Source organism: Calidris pugnax, unplaced genomic scaffold (genome assembly GCF_001431845.1).
Source record: "Calidris pugnax isolate Ruff unplaced genomic scaffold, ASM143184v1 scaffold27, whole genome shotgun sequence".
Lineage (NCBI taxonomy): Eukaryota > Metazoa > Chordata > Aves > Charadriiformes > Scolopacidae > Calidris > Calidris pugnax.
Genome location: NW_015090893.1, coordinates 874,391 through 901,884, shown reverse-complemented (window position 1 = coordinate 901,884; position 27,494 = coordinate 874,391). Strand labels below are relative to the sequence as shown.

Sequence of the window (27,494 nt, the reverse complement as noted above, 5' to 3'; positions counted from 1 at the left end):
GGGCTGTCGGGGCGCGACGGGCGGCGGTGGGGCTGCGGTGAGGGGCGGCGGGGCGGGAGCACGGCAGAGGACGGGGGAGGTCCTGAGGTGCGCGGGTGGGGGGAGCGGGGCGGCTGCGGCCGCGGTGGCCGAGCGGGACGGGGGACCGCGGGATGCGGAGCTTCGCCCGGGGCGGGAGCGGGCAGTGTTGAAGCGAACGGGCTCCGTCGGAGCGAGGTCTCGGGTGGGCTGTGGTGAGGCGAGGAGGGGGGGCGGTGTGGGGCTGCAGGGGGGTACACGGGTGGCGCTGGCCTCGCCGTGGGAGTTGGAGCCGCAGTGTCACGGCGTGGGTGGCGTGGGGGTACCTGCGGGGCTGGCCGCCCGTGGGTGGGTTTTCCACGCTTCCTATCGCATTCCTCTGTGTTCGTGGCTACTCCAGGCCCGTGGGAGCTAGCCACACCTGCTGGCCTGGGGGCACCTGGCTCTGAAGGCGTTGGTGGGCGCCCCGGTCGGCCCCTGCCCTGAGGCAGCCCCTCTGCGGGAGCTCTCTGAGGGGAACGTCGGTGCCTCAAAACATGGAGGGAGAAAGCGGGAAAGGGGCCCAGAAGATGCTGAGCGCCCTGAGGTGTCCCGTGGGGTTCCCCTGGCGTGGCGGCAGCAGCTTCGACAGTGGCCATTTTAGGCTTTTATTTAAATACGTGGGCACCGGGCGAGCGGCGTAGAAGGACCACCGAAATACCTCATCTCATACGGTGGCATTTCAGCGGTGATGCCCGTCCTGTTGCTCTCCTGTAGAGCTGGTGGAACCTTCTCAATAGAGTGTTTCCAGCCCGGAAAAGGCTGGATTAAAATCCGAATGTCTGTGGGAATTTGTCAGTGTCAGCAAAAACTTTTAAGCGTGAACTTACCTGGTTTCCTGCCAGTTCGCTGGGCTCCTTGGCCGCCTGCCCGGTGGGTTGTTGCTGAGCCGGGCCCCCGGCGCTTCTGGCCCTTGGCTCTTCCCTGGGCTAGTAGGAGAGCTGCCAGGGACTTGGGAGAGCTGGGGAGGTGGGACCAGAAGTATCTGCAGAGCTTTATTTAGCTTGTTCTTGAACATTATGAAAGTGTGACAAGCAGAAAAAAAAAAAAAAAAAAAAGGAAATCACAGTGTCTAACCTTTTTTTCATTAGGATGTCAATCTGTTTCTTGGGAAAAGTTACATTTCTTTGGGATCGAAAATGCCACTTCTTGTACAGGTCTGTTTCTACTCCTGACTCAGTTCAAGCAGCCAGCACCTCTCCATTGACACTATTGTTGCTTTCTTAGGAGTCACCTTTCAGCTATTGATAAGAACTTGGGTAAAGGAGGTCTCTGTAGGCATCGGTTTCACATGTTTTGTGTCACAATAAAAAGGGATTGTGACAGCATTCTGTTTTCTTGAAGAAAACGTATATCCATTATAGAAAGCTAGTGTTTGACTTCTTGTTGGTTTCTCCAAATATTCTTTTTTTTCTTAATAAAGTTGAATAATATCTCTCTTGCTCATCTGAAGTGCCATCATATACAAGATGGTTGTATTGGCTGATTTCAGGTTGTATTTGTTGGTTTTGCTCTCTCAATCAAGGAGAACCCGTGCATTTCCTTGGCATACTACACATAAAATATAACCCAGAGAACATCTAACTTGGCAGTCTGAGAATTCTGGGTGATCTCTGGCCGTACCTCAAGCCTACCAATAAGAAACTTGTCATAATGTTCTCCTGAGACTAAACATGTCCAGATAAAGCGTTTCAAAATGCTGAAGGCCATCCTGAGACTAAACATGTCCAGATAAAGCGTTGCAAAATGCTGAAGGCCATCAGTCTCAATAGCTGATAAACCAGCTCTTCTTGAAGATCATTATGTAGTTTTTGTTCAGGCTTGCTTTAAAAATCCATGGTGGGTTTCCCTTGATGTTCTTCAGATAAAATGCTTCATTGTTTTAGCCTGTCAACAGTAAGTTAATTCTGATCCTTAGCCTAAATTTTTAAGTTTTGTTGTAACCTTATTAACATTGTGCATTAAAGTGTGTATATTCTTGAAATCCACTATGAATTCTTTATATATAAATTATTGCCTAGCCAGCTTATAAATTATTTGCTATTTTAATGCCAATTAGCATACAGATAATTTAGACCTTGGTGGTTGGACTGATATCCCAGTTTTATTCTGGACTTTCTCAAACTTGTTGCTGAGTTTGGCCCAACTTGAAAGTCAAATTTCAGATTAAATATAGAAGGGTCTTTAACTTTTACTGGTTATGACATAATTGGTTCACGCTTCTCAGATTGTATTTTAATTGTTCCATTATGGAAAGATGCACTGTAATTTATGTCTGAAGACTATGTTTGCTAGATGTCCTTATTCCTGTGTTGTATTATATTTTCTCTAATGTGTATGTTTGCATTTTATGAGTCTAAATTTTCACTCGGCATGGATCTGGTTCATTTAAAATTGTGTTACTGGGCTTGGTACCTATTCCTTATTTTTTCTCCACTCTCTTTGAATATAGTGGGAGATAGGGGGGACTGAAAACAAAGGATGTCTTTGTTGAGCTCTATTTGAGGTATCGGATCTGTTCATTCCAGCAAATGTGCTATTTCTTAAAATTTCTCCAAAGCAACAAGTTAGGGCTACTTTTTGAATGCAGATCAGGGACTCTAACAATGTCGTTATTACCAAAATTCAGAAAAAAGCCAAACAAAACCAGGAACTCCATCTGCACAACAACAGCAAGAGGGCTACTTTTTGAATGCAGATCAGGGACTCTTACAATGTCATTATTACCGAAATTCAGAAAATAGCTGAACAAAGGCAGGAGCTCTATCTGCACAACAACAGCAAGGGAAAAAAATGGGAAAAAAACATGGTTTATTTTTTAAGATAAGAAGTGCGTCTCTAAGAAATGACATTCTTTGACAAAACCACATGTACTTTGGTTGTCAAAGGCACTATTACTGTCTTGGATTTTTAAAATGCATTTGAGCTACAGTGTAAGTGATGTTAGATTGTGCTGAACCAAATCTTCTATTTTGAGCACAAAACATCTTTTTGGAAGGGCTGGTGAAGAGGATTTTGACTAACTTTTAAATGAGCCTGGTCAAATAGTGCAGGTTTCTCTTTTCCTCCTCTTTCTAGGCCACGCTCAAGTCATGAAATTTTTCTCCACTCTCTTTGAATATAGTGGGAGATAGGGGGGACTGAAAACAAAGGATGTCTTTGTTGAGCTCTATTTGAGGTATCGGATCTGTTCATTCCAGCAAATGTGCTATTTCTTAAAATTTCTCCAAAGCAACAAGTTAGGGCTACTTTTTGAATGCAGATCAGGGACTCTAACAATGTCGTTATTACCAAAATTCAGAAAAAAGCCAAACAAAACCAGGAACTCCATCTGCACAACAACAGCAAGAGAAAAAATGGGAAAAAAACATGGTTTATTTTTTAAGATAAGAAGTGTGTCTCTAAGAAATGACATGCTTTGACAAAACCACATGTACTTTGGTTGTCAAAGGCACTATTACTGTCTTGGATTTTTAAAAGGCATTTGAGCTACAGTGTAAGTGATGCTAGATTGTGCTGAACCAAATCTTCTATTTTGAGCACAAAACATCTTTTTGGAAGGGCTGGTGAAGAGGATTTTGACTAACTTTTAAATGAGCCTGGTCAAATAGTGCAGGTTTCTCTTTTCCTCCTCTCTCTGGGCCACGCTCAAGTCATGAAATATTTACTGGGTACCTGCTAATGAGGTGGCTGGTTCTTGGCAAGAATTACACAGGCTTTGGGATGGATGCTAAAACTTCTGTTTGTGTAATGATTGCAAAATGTGCTCGAAGGGCTCATCTCTCCTGTGAGACATCGACTAGTAGATATAAACCCTGTCCCTCACACAGGAGAGGGATGTTACCCCCACACCCTCTTACCAAAGAGAACTTTTTCACCTTCTAGGTGGAGGGGAATTTTAGCTCTTCTGTTGCTATGATAGCTTCTGAATATACCCATCTTTCACTGATATATGCATCAACAGATATAGACAGTGCTATTTTTTTCCAGGTTTAGTAATTTGATGAGTAATTACAGCTTTTAAGGTGAAATTTGCCACAAGTTTTCTAAGTAGCATATCTCAGAACTGTTCACTGTTCTTCTTTTCATCTCTCTTTGGAAAAGCTTTGGACTTTGAATCTGAAGACTCAGGAAAAACAGATGGATTGAATCATATTAAAAATACTTTAGTAGCTGAGAGAGTAAGAAATGGCAACTTAATTTTCAGAATTATTTTTGGCTTCTTGTCTCAGAAGGCCTCCTATTTAAATGTGAATGAACTGGAAAGCTTAGCACAGGTAACAGTTCATGTTCTGGGTATAGTGTCCAGGTTTATAAACACTTACAGAAATCTTACATGGTTGAAAAGTCTTCATGGGAGTTTCAATTGTGTTCTTTCCTCACAGAGTCTGGCAGAACTAGAAGTACTATGTAACCACCTGTATGAAGGAACTGATCTAGCCCAGCGAATGCAAGCTGAGAAGGTACTCTTGGAGCTTATTGATAGCCCGGAATGTCTTACCCAATGCCAGCTGCTGTTAGAACAAGGAACGGTAAGTATCTGAAAGGTGTCTTACCATAAATGCAGTCATGCTGGTGGAAGCTCACATAGGTTTCTTGGTCATGGGCCATTACCATGTCAGTACAATAAAGACAAAATGCTTTTTTTTTTTTTTTGCCAAGAAAGGTTGGATCAGATGATCTTTGCAGTTCCTTCCAACCTGGTGTTCTATGATTTTTGGTACATATTCTGTTTCATAAATGATTCTAGATTATTTTTTTTTCATTTGGAAATGGTTTTTGTAGAAGTGACCTTGCATTAGAGATGTCATGGACAAAAAGGGAAAGCATCTTAGCTTTCAGTTGCAGTAATTTCAGAAGGGTTGTAATTAGGGGTTATGTCTTCTATAGAGCAGTGTCTGGACACAGTGTGGTATAACCTGGTGTTTGAACATCACCTTCTTCTTATTTCCAGATATAAGCTACAATGAAAAAAAGGTATTAATTAAAAATCCTTAAACTGCTTACCTGTTGTCTGTTAGTTTAAACTGTACTGTTGGCATTATTGAGTTTAATCTTTGGTGTTTAATTTCATGGTTAACTCTAGATAAAGTGATCGGGGGGGTTGATTCTGACTTGATAGTCCAGTATAATTCTTGATGTGTTTTTCAAATAATTCAAGAAGAGAGACTTAAGAAAAAGAGGAAACACATTTAAAAAGATCTTTAATTCAGGGCTGGAACCATGATAATTATCTCATGATTCTAAATTATCAAGTGTTTTAAAAACAGGTTGCAAAACTGAAGAACTCCACTAAATAGTGAGATTACTTTTAGGTGAATGGTTTACTTCAAAAGAGATGATATTTTTAGGTCTATTTCATTAGTGTTTTGTAATTTATGTTTATTTATAATGGAACAAAGGTATTACTAAAATACATCTTCTGAAATTTTTGGTATATTTAACAAATGTAACCAGAACCTGATAACTGATCTGGATTATGTATTATTTATCGGATTTTGACTTGTCCCTTTAATAAGCCTTTTTCTGAATAATATCTTTTGATGTGTTTTTGTAGACGTCCTATGCTCAGCTTCTAGCAGCAACCTGCCTATCTAAGCTTGTAAGCAGGGCATCTCCATTACCTATTGAACAAAGGATTGACATTCGTAAGTAATGCTTGTGGTTAAAAGTTCATTATAGTAGTTGGATCTAAAACCGGGTTAGCACGGTAACAATTCAGTGGATAGTTTGTTTTTTCTCTAGTTCTCCCCATTTCCCAAGCCTGTTATTCATAAGGTAGTCACTGTGAGACAGTTAATGTAAAGGTGATTGTGAGATCTTTCATCATTTCTCTGCAATTAGCTCACAAATAACATTTCCTAGTTTCAAAATTAAAAGAAACTGTGTTAGTTCAGATTACTTCATATTTTTTAAAAATACTAAGTTTTTAAGATAGACTGTTTATCCCATGAGATGCAAAAGAGATTTAATTCACTTTTGTAAATGATGACACAAATAACATTTCCTAGTTTCAAAATTAAAATAAATAAATATGTTAGTTCAGATTAGTTCATATTTTTAAAAAATACTAAGTTTTCAAGGTAGCCTATTTATCCCATGAGATGCGAAAGAGGTTTAATTCACTTTTATAAAGGATGACTGTTGCAGATATTCCTAGTACACCCGCCGGTCACTCACAGATAGCGTTGCTCATGATCAGCTGAAAGTCACGCCAGGTCAGGTTCTTACTTGCAGGGTTAAGACCCTACAGAATTTTCTTTGCTTTTTAGCATCTTTGTTCAAGTCATTGCTATATCCTAAAAGAGCAAGCTATATGTGTTAGGGCTTTAGTGGTGAAAGGCTTTGCACAAGGAGCATATGATTCGATATGGATTTCTAGAAAATCTGCCCTGTTGTATCAGTTCTTTGGATAGTAGCACTCTGAAAGGCATGGCTGAGAATCCACTGCTTCTGGTAAAAGATTTCAGTCTTCTTTTAGATAAAAATTAACTTTAATCAGGTTTAATTTTATACATTTTAACAGCTTTTGGAACAGGTTAATTTCCTTCTAGTTAGGGAGGAATTTCTGCAGCTGCAATGTGTGTTACCCAAAGGGATGTTCTGGATTGAGTTGAGAACAATCAGCAGGGACTCTTACCTGAATAAACGTCTGTGTATTTTGAATTGGCCATGAGAGCTGCTGTTACATAGTGAGATAATCAGTGCCCAATATATGGGACCATAATGAAAAATTGCTGTTTTACCTACCAGAGTTCTCTGAATTCACAAACTATTGTCATATGTGTCCTAGAATACTGATCATGTATGCCATGTGCCTTGTGTTCCTAAATGTTTAGCTGTATTTAATGATTTAACATAATTTACAGTTATTGTACTAACCATAAGAATATAGTTTTATTTAAAAATCCTCACCTTAAGTTTCTACAAGAACCATTTAATTAATTTTCTTTGTGGAAGATGTGTTGCTGATTTTAAAATGCTTCTTTACAGGAAATTACATTCTGAACTACGTAGCATCTCAACCCAAACTGGCTCCTTTTGTCATCCAAGCTCTCGTTCAAGTCATCGCAAAAATTACAAAATTAGGATGGTTTGAGGTACTAAAAGATCAGCTCATCTTCAGAGACATTATTGCTGATGTAAAAAAATTTTTGCAGGTAGGAAACAATTGCTCACTTCTGACAATTTTTGTTTTTTCTGTTTGGACCTCTTTGGACCTTTTTAGTGATTGGCATGTTATGTCACTTGGTTGTTATACACACTTGGGTGGGAAAAGTGTGAAGAGCACTGCTTAAAACAGAAGATTGTCCTGCAGTGAAGAACCAGGGCGGGTTTGATGCTTGTGTGAGGCTGTGGGTTTTGATGCCTCATGGTATTCATATGCTGTCATGGTTCTTTCGTTGGTTTTCTTTTTCCAAAGCACTTTCCCAAGTGCTTTTTCAAGCCCCTCTTGTCAATCCATTCTATTTAATACCATAATTTTTTTCAATGGATGTGGAGATACATTTCTGATAGTGTCACCTGGTTAGAAACATGGGTACTGCACCATCTGAGCAGTAAGGCTGTCAAATGTTTTACAGCATTAATGTGATTTTGATTCTTGTAATAATGACTGCTAAAATTGTGCGCAACTGTTCAGTTCTAGAACTAGTTCAAATGTATTTTTTATTCAAGTGCCTGTCATGGAGGGTTGATAAAAACCCTTCATGAACTATTTGTTGGAGTGTTCACTGTTACAGTCTTACACTGTTGCTTTTCTGTGTAAGCAGTGGGACTTTACCAGCACTTTAATTTTTATCAGAATTCACTATATACTGAGGAAAGCTTGTGCAAAGATAGAACGATAGCATGCAAAATTGGAAGACATTGTATGTATTTATTATATGGTGCTGGTTCTTGGTTGCCCCATTCCTTTTTCACTTTATTGGAAACTGGTGATTGATATTTATGTGCATGGGAGCTTAGATACCTGCATGTATGTATGTTCTCTCTCCGTATGTGTAAAGAGGAGTGAAAGAATAAATGACAAGACATTCTGTCTCTCTGAGGATTGTGGTGTACAATATAGGGAGATAGATAATAAATTTCAAGTGTTTTTATAACTTCACCTATTTTAGCATATGTATTTAACATATCACAAACATTCTAGGTAGGGATATGGGGAGGTTTGGGAGGAAAGATCACTCACATTCCCTCTCCAGTAATTGGACGAGGCAGGAATGTTCCTGTTTTACATTTCTTTCCATATGATTTCCAGTTCCCCTACTGCATTGGTCACTGTTACAAAGATGCATTACAGGTGATCTTGGTACGTAGTGTTTGAAAAATGGAAATAATTTTTCCTAAAGTCAGAGTGCAGTCATTCATGATGGACTGCTCACTATGCAGATTTACACATCAAATGTAGAGTAAGTGCTCCTGTCAGACACAGGAGCTAAAGATAGAAGATGTACAGTGTCTTCTGGGAAATAAGTTTGGAAAAGTCATCAAAGTCATGGCTTATTAGCCAGGCTTGGTTATTTTATACATTTAACGTGTATAAAAAGGTTCTTTAAAAGTTTTCTGGGAGATAGCTAAGCTGCTTAAAAACTTAATTCAGATTAATCTTTCTGAGTGTCTGTGTGAACCTAAAGCCTCCTTATTTAGAGGAAAAAATAATCAGAAAAATTCAGCTATTTGGAGATTTACTTCTGAAATGATCCATTATGTATGTACGTGTTGGTGATCTTGGCAATTCAGCAAGAAAATAGGAAGCTACAGTTTGTTATGTTCTTTGCACTGAGTTCCTCATTTGTTTTTCAGTTTTACTTTGTTTATAATACTGTTCAAGCTAATGTACTTTTGGAGTTATATTGGGAATGTCTAATAACAGATAAGCTGCAATATCCTGTTTATTAAAAACAAACTCAAGTATGTTTCTCCACCATTTTGCAGTTATTTTTATGAATGTACTGTAATTGGATTTTGCATTTATTATTAAAATGATTGCAGTGTGACTCTTCAGTGTGTAGTTCATTAAAAATAGAGATTTAAATACAAAATTTAGCTTCTTAAGAGATTTCTTTAGTTAAATTAAGAATTGTGTAGAAAAGAAAATTAAGCCGTAGATCTGCTGTGAATTAAATTTTATAGAAAAATTGAAAAAATAATCCCTGAACAATACTAATATGTTAATAATTCTCATATGGTACTTTCAGATACATAGGCATTAGCGTTGCAGATTGAAGTTCATCCAGTGTGAATGTGTGATTTAATGCAGAGAAGGGGCTGAGCCGCGAGGTCTGTTCTGTTCCCAGCCCCTTCATAAATCACCACACAGCTTGTCACACCTGTGGAAAAGGGGAGGTTGCATTTTCCATTTCTGTAGGTTTGTCTGAGCTGAGGAACATTCATACAGAACTATTTTAAGAATTTGAAACATAAAAGAAAGTCGTGTTCAAATTACAGTGTAAGATGTTTAATCTCACTGAATGCAGATAGGGTAACAATCTAATATTTGCCTGAGAGTTCTCTGCAATTTTCACTTTAGATTTGCTTTGGTCTAAGTGATAACACAAAATAGATGACAGTGGAAATTTAGGCCCCTTGGTAAGCAGCCAGATTCTTTGTTAGCTGAACTTTGGGTGACCTTCAGAGGTGGGAAGATAATGAGTGTGGTTGTGACAAATCTCAGGAAAATTTTGGCAAGGATGGCATTGCTTTTTGGACACCGGGGGGCTGAGGCTGGGAACTGCAGCTGTGAAAGTAGGCGTAGAGATCTTCCCCCAACTCAGTGGCAAGGCCTAAGTGCAGTTAATTTTAGTTGGTTTTAAAAAAGCAGATTTAATTTTTCTGTAAATGCTTTGTAGTAGCTCAGTGAAGACAGCTAAATTTTATTAATTAAATGCAAAATTCTGTGCTGTATTTAAATTTTGAAACATTCTGAGGAACTGAAATACTGGTGATGAGATTTTACCCTCAGATGTGAATATTTGACACCTACTGCCTCACTTTTTTAGACACAAGTTCTCAGAGATGAAATAACTATTCACTTCAAACCAGTGCGTTGTATACTAATGTGGAAGGAAGAGAATGAGTTTCTTTTGATAGGCAGTATTCCAAAACTTGTTTTTTTTTTTTCTCTGAGTGCCCTGTCATCCATCCACGGTTTAATTTTTTTAATGGTTTGAATTTTGTGCAGCTTGCCTTACCAGTTCTAGAATACTGTCCAGACCTTTGAGAAGTGTGTAATAGTGTCTTTCTAGATTGTGGTTACTTAGACTCTATTTTGAGATGGGTTTTTATTATCACACAATTCTTAAAATTTATGATGAGGGTGTTTTCTTTTCAGAGCTAATTAGGGAGTTTGAAGGTCTAGTTGAAAGTCTTCTAAACAACTTAGGATATCTTAGTCTAAAAATTCCTCGTGATTCTACAAATGTTGGAAAATATTAAATGCATGGTGTGATGTTTGAGCAATCATGTCTGTTTTTTTCTGTAGGGCACTGTGGACCATTGTATAATAGGAGTAATGATTCTCTCAGAACTGACTCAGGAAATGAATCTAGTAAGCATGTTTGTTTTTTCTTTCCTTCTGCAAGGGATGTATGTATTGCTGATAAAGCAGTGGGTTGAATGTCTCTGCTCTTTGTAAAATTGGTTGGGAGAAACATTTCTTGGACATGACGGGATTAACACACCTACCTCTCCTCACCAATATATAGAGAGACAAGAAATAGTGCAGGGGCTCTACCACTGCCAGACACACCATATTGGCTACAGGTAAATTTTCTCTCATCGTGGTCACTAGAACTAGTAAAGCAAAGTGAATTACCAACTTTTCCAGTTGTATTTCTGCTAATGATCTACTTTTGCCTACGCCTTAACGTGAGGAAGTGCCTCAGACCTTTCCATCCAGAGAAGGAGACAACCTTGAAGGAAAAAAAGGTGGCACTTCAGGAAACTGTCAAGACCTATGTCTAGTGCTGGACCATAATTTTAATTTCTAGTGTCAAATAATTAATCTGCCAGATATAACTATCATCTCGTTTTAGCAAAGAAGGGAGCGTTGTTTATTCTGTCCTAACTTTTTTTAGGTTGATTATTCAAGGCCCTCAGCAAAACATCGTAAAATAGCTACCTCATTCCGTGACACCTTCCTGAAGGACATACTGATGCTTGCGTGCTCCCTTTTGAAGGAGGTGAGGCTCTTTATAACTGAACCTAAACTGTTGACATCATAATTGTCCCAGTTTGAGTCCTTAATGTTTTCTGAGATGATGAATTCTGTACTTAAGTGGATTACATGGCACCCAATTAAGGCTAAATTCCCAAAAAACGCTCAAAGACAAAAATTCTAGTCTTCACCCCTTAATGTCTCTTGTGCTCTCTCTCTGTGTCTTTCTGTCTGTGCCATCTCTCTCTGTATCTTGCCGTAAAGGATGAACTGTCTAAATTTTGAGCTGGTCTTCTTTTTTGATGTTTTTCTTAATTTAATTGTGTCTCAGTTTTGCTGGGCCTACCATCTCAGTATTTACTAAAAGAATTATTTAATTAAACTAGGGGCGACCAAGCAGAAAGGCAAATTCTCTATCTTGTGATATGGCAGCGCAGTCAAATCTGGCCAAGGGAGTTCCCTTATCCTCTGTGTAACATTTTGGGGTAATTTAGGCTGGAGCCTCTTGTGAGCCTTCTCAGGAGATGGTGAAGAACAGAGGTTGGTCTCTCAGGGCCAGGTAGAGTGAACCAAGATCCAAGCTGGAATATGCCCTTCCCGCTTTGTGCTGATCAAGGCCTTCCATAGCAGTGGAATGGGCACTGTGAGGTACTGTTCTGGTTGCTCAAGCTACTCTTTGCTTTTGAGAGCAGCTTATTTTTCAAATGTTGGTTAATTTCCGTTCTTTGACTTATTTGGGAGTGCTGGGTTGTCCAATTTTTCTGAAAACCCCAACGAATTGGGTGTTGAAATTTGGACGCAGGATTCAAACACAGATGCCATCACAGTGGGTCAGTAGATAGTGGTAGCAATGACTTTTTTGGCTAAAGCTAAAATTCTCAGGACTGAGGTAAAAAAATGAGATAAACTGTGTTTGCTTAAATTTCTTTCACAGCATGTTTTCAGTCTGACATGTTTTACCTCACATTGGCAATATGTTTAAAGGATTCCTGGTCTGCTACCAGTGTTCAGGTGACAAGCAATGTGGTTTTTTAACTATATAGAGCATAATGTTTAAGCCCTCACCTCTGAAGAGGGAATGCCCTGCTAATGTACACAGTGTTGGAATTGCATGTTAATGGAGAAATCATATCTAACTTAAAATAAGAACTCAGTATTTTTGGAAGAATCTTCTTAGACATAGTAAATTCCATTACACATCAAAACAATAAATGTGTTTGTGACAGCCTGTATCCTGTGGCAGCCACTGCCTAGCGTTCTGCAAGTTCAGATGGTCTACAGGTACTTTTTTAGCCTCTTGTACGTTGAAAAGTTTGTCTGAGTGACATCACACAGATTTCCAGACAGAAATATAATTATAATTGGTGTATTTATAATGCTAAGTTTAGTATAGGAAGCTGGTTTTAGAAGTATTTCTATAATACACTGAAAAATACACTCACCTAATGAATGTAGAATCACTAAAGTAATTCTATGAGTTTAAAACTTACGGAGAGGATTGGTGGCAAAACAGGTTATGTTTATAGAAGACATACAGAAATTCAATGTTGGTTTCAAAGCCAAATAAGCTGGTTTTAGAAGTATTTCTATAATACATTGAAAAATACACTCACCTAATGAATGTGGAATCACTGAAGTAATTCTGTGAGTTTAAAACTTATGGAGAGGATTGGTGGCAAAACAGGTTATGTTTATAGAAGACATACAGAAATTCAATGTTGGTTTCAAAGCCAAATTCATAATTTAATGTCAATTCTAATGTGGCACAACAGTTACTATCAAGATAATGGGGAATCTGATGACACACAGTTAATTATAATTTCTTATCTGATTCATAATTTAATGTCAATTCTAATGTGGCGCAACAGTTACTATCAAGATAATGGGGCACCTGATGACACACAGTTAATTATAATTCTTATCTAAATTTAAAAACTTTTTGTTAATAAATTTGAGAGATGTGATCTAATTTTGTTAAGATAAAATGTTATTTAAATTATTATAATTACAGAAGGGGGTAGATATAAATGTGTTTTTACTCACAGTGTGTTTAGACATCCAGATCCCAACAGCTTGTTTTGCTTACAAAGTACCTCTTTATTCTGATGCTACAGGGGTTATAAAGCAGTGGAGACGCTGACAGCTGTATTTGTACAGGTGTTGTCAATACAGATTACAGCCTCTTCATCTCATTGTTGCTTAATGCCAGGTTTTTCTAGACACACCAAAGGAACAGTCTTTGAGTATGCACACTGTGAAACTCCTACTGTTTAGCAGCCTGGACATCAAACTGAAAAATATGCAATTGTTGAGATAATTTTTAACCATATGATGTATATGACATATATTCCATACTGGTCTGGAGCAACTGAAAGAGAAAAAACATGAACCCTTACAGTTTAGTTTTTGCAGTGAATGTTAGCACTGTTTTAACAGCCGGTATCACTGACATGCAGAGTTTTACCTAGAAGTTATTTCATGCAAAGGGATTATTTCACCAAGCTTTTAAAAATTATTTATAAACCTGTAAGCTTTAGCTTGATGTGGAAGATGTCTCTGAGGTGGTAATAATGACTTTCTACTTGCCTTCAAGGAAAGACTATACCTTTTACTGTTGAAGGATTTATTATTCTCTTAGTATGTGTTCTCCTGCTCTGAACTTTGCATTTTTCTATGCAAACATTTTCCTTTTCAAAGTTGTTTTTAAAGCATGTTCTGTGCAGGTGACCTAATGGGATTTTTTTTTCCTTAGCTCTTGGCAAAACCTTTAACCCTTCAGGACCAACGGCAGCAAAATCTGGCCATGCATCTTTTGAAGCTTGTATTAAACTGTCTTAACTTTGATTTCATTGGAAATTCAGCTGATGAATCTGCAGATGACTTATGTACTGTACAGATTCCAACAAACTGGAGAACAAGTAAGAATGGATCATAACTGTTAGTAAGTCTGAAGTCTGTACCCAGTGGATTGTATAACTTCTTTCATCACAATACTTGCAAATAGAAAATGATTTTTAATGTGAAGTAGAGTATTTTGCTGGTGAGTTATTGGTAAACCCCTTCTGCTACTTCTGTCATACTTCTGCTATTTTTATTTTTACAGGCAGAAATAATAAATGTAGTCTAAAACAAAGATATTCACAGTAAATCAAATTATTCTAATTAGACATTGAGTACTATTCTCATCCTCACATATGAACAACTTGAAGAGGTACAGCATTTATAGCATGTCTGTTTTCTCTTGCCTTCTTTCCGATGAGAAAACTGAATTTTTTTTTAGCGTGCTTGTTTGCTGTAGTGTGTGAGCTTCTTAATGAAGGCAGCAGAAGGGTTGCATCTTGGTTCTTAGACTCTAGAGGTTTGACTTGCGGGGCTTACGCAGTGCAGATGGCAGTCTGGTAGAAATATGTCAATGCTTGCTTTAATGAAATTACCTTGGGTAATGGACGCGGTTTAGCACTAGCAGCGTGGAGCTCCTTGTAGGCTAATTTGCCTTCTTGGCAAACTAATGGGCCTGATTGGAAGTCTGTTACGTCTAGCTAAAGCAACTACATAGTTTCCTGTACCCGAGAAAGGAGGTTTAAATTTGGCTTACATGTATAGCATGACACTCTGTAGTGTTTGGTGTTCCTCCCAATTTCAGTGGTATTGTTCTTCAGTTTCCATGCACAACTCCGTTCCTTCTCCATTAACGTCCGGTAGCCTCTAATTGCAGTGTGAGGGATGAAAAGCAATAATATATGTCGAGCAGGGGAATACTGACAAAAGGCTGAATTTGGGCAAGAGACAATAATTTCCCAAGATCCCCTAGGAAGGAGAAGGGGATAGGTTTTCCCAAGATTTTAGTTTAGATTAAATTGCCCATGGAGGGATCTCCCTTTAGTTGTAAAACACAAAGAGTGCCTAAGGAAATGAATCATGGTTATGTGATATTTTATTTTACACTAATCTACATATAAAATAATGCTTATAAATCGAACAACTCTGAAATGTTGCTTAATTTGTGGGATTACTTAATTACGAATTATTGGTGAACTTTTTGTACCCTGTTGTTACCTCTTCATAAAACAGTGTGAGGTTATAGTTCATTTGATGTGATTCCACAGTGAATAGGTAACTCAGTGTTTACAAGTATTATTTTCTGTTTATCAGTCTGTAGATTTCAGGATAGTCTGTGGAACTTTTATTAAAAACTTGCCTTTCTTTAAATATAGACTAAACTAATCCTTTTTATGTGGAACCTGTCTTGTCTTAGTGTGCTACAGTAGTAACCTGAAGAAATTAGTTTACCTACACCTGTTACAGACCAGCATTTTGTAAGCAACTGACAAAGTATTGCATCATCTGCAGTTTAAGGGAAGCGTGCTTTATGAGCTATAAGATAGATTAAACCACGTAAAAAAAGAATAATGCTTTGTTTAATAATGTACAATGAACTAATTAGTGCACGTATTCATAGTTTGTTCTCAACTACAGTGATGTCTTAGTCTTATTTTGTTAAAAAGATGATGATTCTAGTAAAATAAAGATAATTACTGTTTGCAGAGAGTGATAAAACCAATTTCTCTTTTTCTGTAGTCTTCCTGGAGCCAGAGACCTTGGACCTGTTTTTTGATTTGTATCATTCCCTTCCACCAATGCTGTCTCAGTTAGTAAGTGACACACAGTGATTTACACTCAAGTAATTACAGAAAATAGTCTTTATACATCTATGCTTTATCCAAAAGACCTTGTTTTACTCTTGTTTTACTCTCTGCATTAGCAGGTTATGACTCCCCTGGCTCAGTGCCCGGTCACAATGTCTTTTCTTTGAACTTCAGCCCCAGTTTTCATTTCTGAATCTGAAAGCATTCAAATCCCTCCTCCTCCAGTTCAACACTACTGAGCCACATTGCAAACATCCCCCCAGTTATTTTGATGAAGTGAAATCTGTTTTAAAATGGAATCTTAAAACTGAGCCATGTTTGTGTTCAATGATCACATAGATATTGCTGCAAAAATAATCTTCAGCCAAAGAATGTCCTGCAGACAGCAGTGGGTTGGATTGCACTGAACATCGAGATGCTTATTCTGAAAGTTTTTGTTGTTGTGTTCAATGATCACATAGATCACACAGAATGTCCTGCAGACAGCAGTGGGTTGGATTGCACTGAACATCAAGATGCTTATTCTGAAAGTTTAATTTTTTTTAATCTTACAGTATTTTTTTTATTCTTCAGGCACTTTCTTGTTTAGTTCAGTTTGCTTCTACAAGGAGGTCTTTATTCAGCAACCCAGAACGTGCCAAATATCTTGGTAATCTCATCAAAGGAGTGAAACAAATACTTGAAAATCCACAGGTATCTTTTTTTTTTATTGTATTTCTTTGAAAGACCAAAACAGCTGTGGATTTGTTTTTCCAGTTACAGTCTTTGTTATTTTACTGAATCTATCAAACTCACTTTCAGCCAGACATCTGTTTGCTTTGATTTTCTATTCAAAGCAAAGCAAAAAACCCTATGCAGTTAAAATTGTCACCCAATTAGCAATGACGCTCATAAAATTTCTATTAGATTAAGCTGTTAACCTTTAAAAATTTGCTTCTTCAAATTTAGGGTTTATCTGATCCGGGTAATTACCATGAATTCTGTCGGTTTTTGGCTCGGCTAAAGACAAACTATCAACTGGGAGAGCTAGTAGTAGTGAAAGATTACCCTGAAGTCATCCAACTTATAGCAAATTTTACTATTACTAGCCTGCAGGTAAGAACATATACAGAAGTATTCTCTTTTCTTTAACTCTTGAATGACAAAGAACCAGGACTGATCCTGGTTTTAGTGTTTTTTGAGGAAGTGGTGAGGCTTGTTATTATGTAAAAATGTATTTTGTCAGTGATGTAACTCAGATTTCTAAATTCTTCAGAACTGGTTCCCACTCTTCCTATGGAATTTTGTAATGGGAGCAGATTTAGAGAAGAAAAAGACAACTAAAGTAGGAGATAGATGGATTTTAATCCTCCAGCCTTAGCTTTCACGCTCAAAAAAGATACTCGGCAAACTAAACCCTTTATCCAACCCTAAAATACTTACCTCTCTGCTCCCTTGTAAGCTTTGAAGTGCCTACACTGACTAGATTCTTGAGTTCTACTTTCATGCATATATGTATATGTACATACACACATGGTTGCCTATATGCTGAGCTGCTGAGAACAAAGTTCCCATCTGAGCTAGATTCAGAAGCTACATGGAATAATGTCTAAATTTTTAAGGGACCCACATCTGTATGAAAAGGGCACATATCACAGGCTCAGGATTCTCACACTGTTAAAAATTGTACAGATTTATTTTTGAAACACAGCAAAGGTGTGGACACTGCTTGAGTAATACTACAATTGTTATTTTAACGTTTCCTCCAAAATCTTTCTCTGGTCTTCAGAGTAACAGCTGAAGAAAGTGACCTTTAGGAGAGCATTTTGACCTTTGGATTCCTGAATTGCCAATGGCAGCTCCATAAGCTTGAAGAGAAAAGAAAGTTGAGATGAATTTCTGTTTTTTAGAGCCACCCAAGAGGAAACGTAGACATTTTCCCACTCAAGGTTTAGGATTTTTGAATGGCCCTTTTGTAGCACTTAAATCCAAACATGCACTGTGTAAGAATCTAGGCCTAGTTCTGAGTTTTGAATCATGGATTTCATGGATTTCACTTGAAGGAGGCACAAATGCCTACAAGTAATTCCTGATCTGCTCTAAAATGTATGTCTCAGTTCTGACTGGGTCCTTCCATAGTTACGGGAGTGAATAAGACTACTTAAGATAAAAGCATCATGTTTCGCAACTAAAATTTCACGCTGGGATGCTTTAACAGAAGTCTGTTTTGTTTTCTTATAGCACTGGGAGTTCGCTCCAAATAGTGTTCATTATTTGCTAACTCTCTGGCAAAGAATGGTAGCGTCTGTGCCTTTTGTGAAAACGGCAGAACCCCACCTCTTAGATACATATGCACCTGAGATAACAAAAGCTTATATTACTTCTAGACTGGAGTGTGTTCCTGTAGTTATAAGGTAAACTTGTAATTGCAACTTTAAAACTGTAATATGGAATGTTTAATTTTCTGATTTATTGGGCATGTTATATTTTGGTTCTGTTTAAGTACGCTGGAATATGGAATGTTTAATTTTCTGATTTATTGACATGTTACATTTCAGTTATGTTTAAGCACGCTGATTCTGATTACCATGGTGATTTCTTTAGATTATCTTAATTGGCTGATATAATTTTACTTCTTTTGCTTATTAAATCCAGGGCAAAATCAAATGTAAGTCCCAATTGTTTTTCCTCTCATGGGCCTTTGTGTTTTGAAAAAAGTCTATTCCCCCTCCCCCCCACCTTTTTTTTTTTAAGACTATCTAGATTAAATATATTATTCAACTATGACATGTTTTCTTGATGAGTCACTTTGTAGGGCCATGGAGGGTAGAGTGATGGGGGAAAGCAGAACGAACCCCACACACAAGAAAGGGTGAGACTGAATAGAACAAGCTAGAGAGTGGAAAGACTGAAATTGGCCAGTTTAAAATCTTTTAGTTTAAATCTTCTTTTTAATAGGTTCAGTAAATGGCCTTACAGTCTACACTATAATATAGCAAATAAGAAAAAAATGTTTAGATTGCTGAAAGGGTTTAATTTTCTCCCAAGGGCCTTTATGAATTCCTGCTGGTAGGATCTCCTGACAGACTATGGGACTGCAGAGCAAGCCACATCTGCTTTTCCATTTCAGTTTTACATTACTGAGATGATGGCATTTGTTCAGTTTGTGTGAGGAGCTTCACCATTGTTGGCCTTGTGTCTCAGCTTAGCCAGAATCTCCTGTCTGCAAGTGATGTCATCTGTCATCGTACTGTTCAGTGACTAAGCCATAGGTGGTGGTATTTACCTTATGTTCTCACCATAGTTGTGTTAAAGGCTGACTTCCTAATGGTTCAAAATCACGAGCTTCTCTGTCATTGTCTCAGGAACGAGCATTAAGAATACCCAGGGGAGCTTCCAGTGCTAGGAGAGGGAAGAGCAAGCAGCTGATTGCAGGTGCAGTTATTTCTCCTGGGCCTCCTCTCAACCAGCCTACACTTCTGGCATTTTTAAGTTTTCTTCTCTGTTTAGCTTTTCTGTGATGGAATCTGAGGGTTGAACCTTCCATGTCTCAGCTTTCTTCTCTGCTGAGTGGTACGTTCCATATCAGCTTCCAGACCTGAATTACTCATTAGGGCTAAGCTTCTGGGTCAGACCATCTGGCATGACCAGCTCCATTGAAATGTGCTGTTGTCTTCATCAGCATCACCATCAGCACGGAAAATTCCATTTGTTCATTTGGCATTGGTAAGAGATTCTTCTGGATGTCCTTGTTACACTGTGGAGGAGTAGGCCTTGTAATTTGAAAAAAAAAAAGCCAGCAGGGAGAAGATGAGGAAAGTACTGATCTCTTCTACCAGTGTGTGTCATTCCTGAGACAGCCTTGGTAATGCTGTTGGTGTGAATCCATTCCTAGCTCCAAGCTCTGGGGTGTTGTCGTCTTCTCTGATGTGATGAAGGCACTCAGTTGTGGCATTTCTCTAGACAGCAATATCAAATATAGACTTTAATATCAAATGTCCAGACCATTCTTGAGAAATACGGGATATCTGGGAGCTGGTTTCATAAGACTTCTTCAGTTTGCTTCAAGGAGATGACCTGATATCTTTGTAAACAAATCCTGTTTTCATGAAGGACCACTTTTCTTACAAACCAGGATAGTCGATAACGTCACCCTCCCTTCAGGGGCCATCCAGCTGGTCCTTCAGACAGAGAAAGAAGTAGATTGGAACAATAGAAGAAAAATCACTTTTGCTCTTTTGGGTGGTTTCAGTAAGCGAGAAACTAATGATTCTTCTAAAGAAAGGGGCTACAAGAGGATGGTTTTCTGCAAACTAGAAGGAGAACTTTTATTTCAAATATTTGTATATTCCTGAGAAGAGGTCTGTTTCAGTCCATCTTGAACATCAGGATTTTCAGCCACTGTATGTCTTTCAAAGCTTGACTGTTAGCTTTGTTAGCTTTCTCGAGCTCGTCTTTATCTATAGATTGTTCGTTGCATATGCAGCAAACAGGGTAACCTTCTAATGAATAAACCTTTGCTAATGTGATTTGTGTGATAAGTATAGTTATGCTTCATGGCAAGAGCTATTGGTCTCTTTGTTACCAGCATTCCGTAAGTTCACAGCTTGTTTGCAGCAGAATGAAATAAAGATGGATAAAGCAGTTGCATGGAGTTCTACCAAAGCTTGCTTGTTGGCTTTGGTATCATGCTCTTGTGCTTAATTTGATGAATATGCAAAATCTATTTCTACTAAGTATTCTGTTCTTTCCTCCCATCATCATCTGGGAAAGATTCTTCTTGTTAATGTTCTATTGAGGCACAGTGGACCTTAGTCCTCCAGGATCTCTCTTTCTGTGTTCATAGTGCCAACCTCATCTTTTTGCTTTGCTTTTTCAAATACGTGTTGAGAGGAAGGCAGAAATAGAACACTGTTCTGTGTTTGTGTGGATGTGTGTGTAAATAAAACGAGATCTTGTCTGTGTGTTGTATTCACCAGCTGCTAAGGCTTTTATAGTCGAGTGGTTCAAGGTCTGGATGGGAAAACAGCATCAGGATTTAAGCAATAGTGGCTAAGTTGTTACTTTTTCTCTCTATTCCAGAGATGGCTTAGAAGATCCACTGGATGATACAGCTACAGTTTTCCAGCAGCTGGAGCAACTGTGCACAGTTAGCAGGTGTGAATACGAAAAGACTTGTACGCTTCTTGTACAGTTGTTTGACCAAAATGCACAAAACTACCAAAAACTATTGCACTCTTCTAGTAGGAATCCACTAGAAATCACAGTTCAGGAAGGTAAGTATTACATTTAATTTTTAGACTGTGTTTTGTTTTCCAATGATCATATATGTGTGTTTTGTTTTGTTTTTCAATTTTGTGTTTTGTTTTCCAATAATCGTATACTTGCACATGAAAGAGCAGTGATCTTATGGCAGATATACCTGGGCCTTTTCTCAAACCAGGAATTAATGATCCAAGTCACCTCGCACCACATTTTCACTAATTGTCTTTGTATTAAATGGGGTATGTTGGCAGGGGATGTGTTCATTTTAACATCTTGTTACCTCTTCAGAATATAGGCATGAGAGCTGTAAAAACTTTTAATTTCTAAAAATCAACATTTTAGTGCCTCGGGTGCCCTGAAGGGGACCAGCTGCAACTTGATGAGCATTTTTTGAAAATGAAGAAGTTAACTTTTGTTATTTTATTAAAAAAGTTAATTTAACATTAAAAACCTTCATTCTTTTGATACAGCTCTGTTAAGATGAATTACCTAATTTTCAAGAAACTCAAATTATTGATTGTAGTGTAAGCTGTAAAAATAATAAGTATATTTTTTTTCATATACCTATTTTGAGTCCTCTTTGTGTCTCATTTAAATTGTCTTTGTAACTACTGGCTCTTTCCTGATATAGTTATCTTATGGCTGTTGCATCTTTACATGGATAAATGGTGTTGTTTTGAAAAGGTGAGACAGGTTACTGCATAATACAGCTGTTTCTTTGCATGCTATTAAATGTTTGTGATTTATTTTGCTGTTCTTTCATTGACAGTTTGAATATACTGATTTTCTTCTATATAGAAGCCATTTTTTCACTAATTTATACGAGATCTCTTACCTTTTTTTTATTAATTCCACTTTCTTCCTTGCACCTATCAACTTTTAGTTGAGAGAACTTTCATTCATTGACCAGCTGGGGTCTGGATTTATTCTGCATTCCCCTGTCATGGGAGGCCAAAGGGAAACAATCAGCTGGAGTCTTTTCAGTGTCAGTGCCCTGGGGATTGCCTTTAAGCGTTAGAAAAGGGTTGATGCAGTTTAAATATTGTGTTTCTTTTCTGCAAGCTAAACATTTGTGCTCATATTGAACAATAACTGTTGTATCCCCTAGATATACATAGTTAAATTTAGATGTTTAATGGCTTTTAATGTTATGAAATAAGTTAATGTAATATTAAGATCTCATTTTATTATACTGTCTTGCTCTCTGTATCAATAGTGATGCGGTCATGGTTTACTAAAACAATAATCCCCAAGAAATGGGTCATTAACAGTAGTTAATGATTACTTGTGATCTATGGTAATGACTGATTTCTTTGGGATTATTGCTGTTATAAACCATAATTACAGATTATTACAGCAATAATTATTTTCTAAAAGAAAAGATGTTGTCTGCCTCAGTAATTGCAAAAGCAAATGCACTGAAAATTTTAAATAGTGAAGGTATAAAAGAGGGAAAGGAGTCATACCTATTAATTGCTATCATCAGAAAAATAACTATGTACTTAAAAATGAGCTACTGCAGTTTGTAAAAAGGAAGACACATTTTCATTTTTAAGAAGTTTATTGGCCAAAGTGCTGGCGCTGCTCTTTGAACCAGCTCGCACCACTTCACAGTTGCTTTTTGATACCACCTTCAAATGGCCGTTCTGTAGTAGCTGTTATTGCTAAATTCATTTAGCAATGTCTGTTCTCTTAAACACTTCAGCTCCTTGGTGTTTTGCTAATGATGGTGCAACCTCTTCGTGTCCTAATTTAACAGCTGTTGCTTCTGCGACGTGTCGTGTGTGCGATGGGGTTTGCCTTGGAAGAGTCCTGTTTGTGAAGATGCACAGGTCTTGAAACGGAAATATGTTTGTTTATGTAGATTTGATCTCAGCATCTTGTTTGTGTATAGAACACCCTGTGCTGTACACCTCTGACTGAAACAGGAGTACTGATGATCTATAGTCACCAGATTCAGCCATCAGGCCACTGGAAGACCTCAGAACTGTTAGTCCTTCCTGGCTGAAGGAGCTCAGGAAGTAGAGCATGCAGTGCTCAGTTCTGGGTTTTCCAAAATACAGCAATGCAAAACGTGAGGGATGTTAAGTGAAGTTTAATTTATGTAAATGAAGACTAATTTATCAGAGATTTGAAACAAATATGAAGTAAAACCTCAAGACTTTTGGTTGATACTGTGCATGTCCTCACACGTATGTAGAAATATCCAAAATAAAATATCATTTACAATCATGACGTCACTTCATTTGTTTATCTCTAGTTTATCCATTTTGTTAAACTTCAAAATGTGTTTGAAAGACACTTTATTGATCAGGCTATTGTCTTCAGTCTTGTAAGTTCCACTGTCCTCACTTGGTAAAATCCCTGCCATGAGGGCAAGATGGAAATACCTCTGACTGAGAAGCCTTGTTTGTAACCTCATTTAACTTCCATGGAAACTCTTCCAAATCATCTTCACTGTGTTCTTATTTTCAAGCAATTCATTTTAATTTACAAAGTATATTTTGCCAAATGAAGATGGAATCTAAAAGTAGCTTTCCTATAGTCTCAGTGCATTCCACTTGAGGAAGAAACCTTTAGTGGTTTTTTAACAGGTCTGTATGTTACTTTGTGATTCAGGTCTTAGTTTTGATCTTACTTTTGGGAAAAATAGTGCATCTTTCCTGGGAGATGTTACTGTTAGTTACTGGATTCACAGCTTAAAAAACTGAAGTAGGAATCTCAATAGCTTGAGTAGGTGTCAGTACGTTAAATTCAAAAATATTCCACCTTAATGTGTCAGAGCTATTATAATAATCCAGATTTTGCAACATGGCAATGATTTTCCAGGAGAGAGGAGACAAAAGAATTCCCCTGAGTTCAGTGTTTGTAAACTTAAGAGTTCTGTGTTTACAAAGCAGGATTTCAGTAATTTAAAGTGTGTACAAAATACACTACGTGCACAAACTCAGGAGTTAGTTATGGAACCTTAGCTGTACAGAAATTATCATCCTTACATTGCACTTTTCTTGATAAGGACTTTGCCGTGGATCGTAGCTGTACAGAAATTATCATCCTTACATTGTACTTTGCCGTGGATCATAGAAAAGCTTTAGTGGGAACTGGCAGGTAAGCAATCTGTGAGATCGGAAGGTGTGACAGCAGGGCTGGAAATGGATGAGCGCTGTCTTTCAAAACCTGTTAGAAAACAGCCCACAGAGACTTTCACAACTATGTGGGAGTTCACAAAGTTTTCTTGAAGAATATTTAAGACATAAATATTTTCTTATGTGCACATCACTTCAGATAGTAGTTTAATATTACAAAGAATTCTTTATTTGAAGTAGAACTAAGAAACAAGTAGATTGAACTCAGTCTCAATTACTATGATAAGTAGATGTAGCATCCCCACTGTAGATAAAATTGTTCCATGCCTTGAAGTAACTTGTGGCAGGCAAGTGAGGATACTAGATTAATTGCACATCTAATCTTACCAAGCTGAGTTTGCTTAATTTGTATTTTAGGTTAATTCTTTTGTGTTTAATTTATGAGCATGTCCAGGTTAATGGGCTGTTCTTGTTAGTTGATTTGTCTGGGTAGGTTTTAAATCTGGTAAAGGGAAAAACCTAACCATTCTCTTGACAGCATTCCACAGTCTGATACCTTGTAGAACTGCTGATACCTTATGGAAATGCATTGTACCAGCATAATGGGGTATAATCAGTAACTGTTCTTCTTTCTTTTTAATCTTAGGACGTCTGGCATGGCTTGTCTATTTTGTTGGTACTTTTGTGGGAGGACGATTAACGTACACTAGCACTGATGAACATGATGCCATGGATGGAGAATTATCCTGTAGGTAAGTAGTGCTTGTTTTGAATTCTTTACTTTGATTTTTTTTTTTTAAATGACATCTAGTATCAGCAAATAATTTGAATTTAAATGTCTCGGGTTTTGTCCAGTTCTTGGATGGTGGTTGCTCAAAGACTGTACTTACTTTCTGTGGATTGAGGCCATTTCACTGGCTTTGATCTTTCCTGATTCATCGTCCTGAGCAGTGAAGAAATCATTAAGGCTGTCATTTCAAAATTGTGTTTCAGAGGAAGGGAAGAGGATTGTCTCAAATACGTCTCTTAGTATAAGCAGCATTTTGATGTGCCCACGTAGCCACCTGTTTCCATTTGTATGTTACACTTGTATCAAGTGTTAATTTTATTAGTTATGAGTTACAGCTATTATCTTGTGCTCTACTTCCTTTACATTAATTATTGCAGGTGAAGAAGTGCAGAGGAACTGCTGGTCAACCATTGGGAATTTATTAGAGCTTGGAATAAAAAATGAAGGCTCTAAATTTTAAAAAGTGCATGCTAGAGTCGTCTTACTGAAAGTTTTAGGGAAGAGGTGAACTAGGGGTTATTGTCAATGACATGTATTCCTTGTGGGAAACACAAAGTATGTGGCAAACACTTCCTTATACTTGGTGGTGAAAAAAAGTATTGTAAAATATGTCCATATTTAATACTGTTATTTACATCCAGTAGCTAACACGTGAAAAACAGCATACACCTTAGAAATGGATAAAAAGCTTTGCATTTTCTCCTTTGTTTCTTGCCTTCCTAATCTACCCTGGGGCTCTGTGCTGTTAGCAGTCTTCTGCTATGTTTTTATTAAAAGTGAGAGGTTTTAATATACAGGTTTACAGATGAAGTAGCTACTGACAGCTAATCCAGTGACTATGTGTTTCAGAATTGTCAAAAGGTGAGAATAATTTTTTGTATTGCTAGGGAATTAGGATTTCATGGAAGAGATAGCAGAAGAACATGGGAAATTAAATAAAGGAAATGTTCCCTTTTTTTTTTAAAAAGGAAGTATTAAATTTTCTTAGCTGAAAATTGATTCTTTGAAATCAGTCCTGGTGATATGAAGATATATTCCAAGTAAAGATTTAGGTCAGAAAATACATGTTCAGATGTTTTTGGAGAGAGAGAAGTGGAAAAAAGCAAAGCAGTCAGTACATTATATACTGCATATTAAAATTATTTCTAAGGAGAATAGTTTCAGTTTCCTGGGAACTTGAACGGCTCTTATCTTCCACTTGCAGTTTGCGATCCGTGCTTCTCAAGTGTCTTTCATCATGGAATTGATGCTCTAAGAAAGAAAAAAACATTTTATAAACTCAGCACAGTATAACATATGTATTTGAGAAAACTTCAAGTTACAAAGTAATTAAAAAAGCATTATGTTTATGTTTTTTTTAGTGGTCAATTAGCGTAATTAGCATCTAAACAAAACAAAATCCTAGAAGAAACAGGCAAAAAAAAATGGCTGAGGGGTTGCTAAAGAAATTAGCTGTGACGATATCATTTAATTTGAGAACTCTTCCTGAATATGTGTTTTCTTCTTTCATTAAGGGTTTTTCAGCTGATAGCTTTGATGGACGCCCAGTTACCACAGTCTAGTAATGAAAAGGTAGAACTGGCAATCCTGTGGTTCTTGGATCAGTTCCGTAAAACATATGTGGGAGACCAGCTTCAGCACACCTCAAAGGTAAATATTTGCTGTGAACCACAATATTTGAAATAAAAAAAGCCTGTGCAGAGATTGACCTGTCAATATATCTTAAACTTAAAAGCTCTTGAGCTTGGCTGATGGCTGGTTGGCAGATGGAGAGAGAGGTAACTTATGAATGTGTTATTCATCTGAGCAGGCTTCCTACCATATATGCTTTGGAGTTTTGGCATGCGAGGAGTTAATATTTTAACAGCTATGTTCATTAAACCACTTTAGGTTACTTTGCATTTCAATTTTTTATTTCAAACATTTAGCTGGGTTCTGCTATATTGTGTTATATTTCACAGCTGGGTACACAAGATTTATTCTTTTAATAGTTCTGTTCTTTTGACAGTTACTCATTTATGTGGTTTCCACTGTATTTCTCACATTACTTGGCTTTTCTGCATTTTAAATAGGGAAGAGGGAAAAGCAAGATGCATTTTTGAAGAAGCAGCAGTTAATTCACCTTAACTGTAGGGGACAGTCATAATATAGATGTTATAAAGAGAATGTCAGTAAGATGAGATCAATTGATCTTGAGAAAGACTGAAAGAATTCCGTTGGAGCCCCAAGCAAATCTTTAGCAAGATTTGTGACAGTGACTGAGATTCGGTTTTACTTGTGTAGTGCTCTGTCCTTGCTGTCTGGTGAACGGGCCCCGTCTCAAGAATCCTTTTATCCCTTCAGGTTTGAACTGTACTTCAACTTTATCAAACGGTTCCTCACTTAATATTAAAAATAAAGTTTTACGCTATAGTGAATTACTTTTTCATGAAAGCAACGTGTTCCTTTCAGTTGTCGAAGCTGCTTTGTTATTTTTAAAGATGGTGGGCTGCTCTGATGCTAACAGAAGGGAC

The 27,494-nt window shown here is 37.6% G+C and overlaps 1 protein-coding gene across 1 annotated transcript in view; it reads left to right on the top strand.

Annotated features, from left to right (window-relative positions):
• The first annotated feature begins 4,440 nt into the window (after positions 1–4,440).
• Positions 4,441–27,494, top strand: part of RANBP17 (RAN binding protein 17) — a 159,015-nt gene continuing 135,961 nt past the window's right edge. The window contains exons 1-13 of the mRNA XM_014948252.1: positions 4,441–4,589; positions 5,615–5,705; positions 7,051–7,217; positions 10,541–10,606; positions 11,136–11,240; positions 13,968–14,133; positions 15,794–15,867; positions 16,435–16,554; positions 16,810–16,956; positions 18,082–18,254; positions 20,923–21,116; positions 24,838–24,943; positions 26,496–26,631. Of these exons, the coding sequence (XP_014803738.1) occupies positions 4,506–4,589; positions 5,615–5,705; positions 7,051–7,217; positions 10,541–10,606; positions 11,136–11,240; positions 13,968–14,133; positions 15,794–15,867; positions 16,435–16,554; positions 16,810–16,956; positions 18,082–18,254; positions 20,923–21,116; positions 24,838–24,943; positions 26,496–26,631 (1,629 nt within the window). The 5' untranslated portion in view covers positions 4,441–4,505. The remainder of the gene's footprint in view (positions 4,590–5,614; positions 5,706–7,050; positions 7,218–10,540; positions 10,607–11,135; positions 11,241–13,967; positions 14,134–15,793; positions 15,868–16,434; positions 16,555–16,809; positions 16,957–18,081; positions 18,255–20,922; positions 21,117–24,837; positions 24,944–26,495; positions 26,632–27,494) is intronic.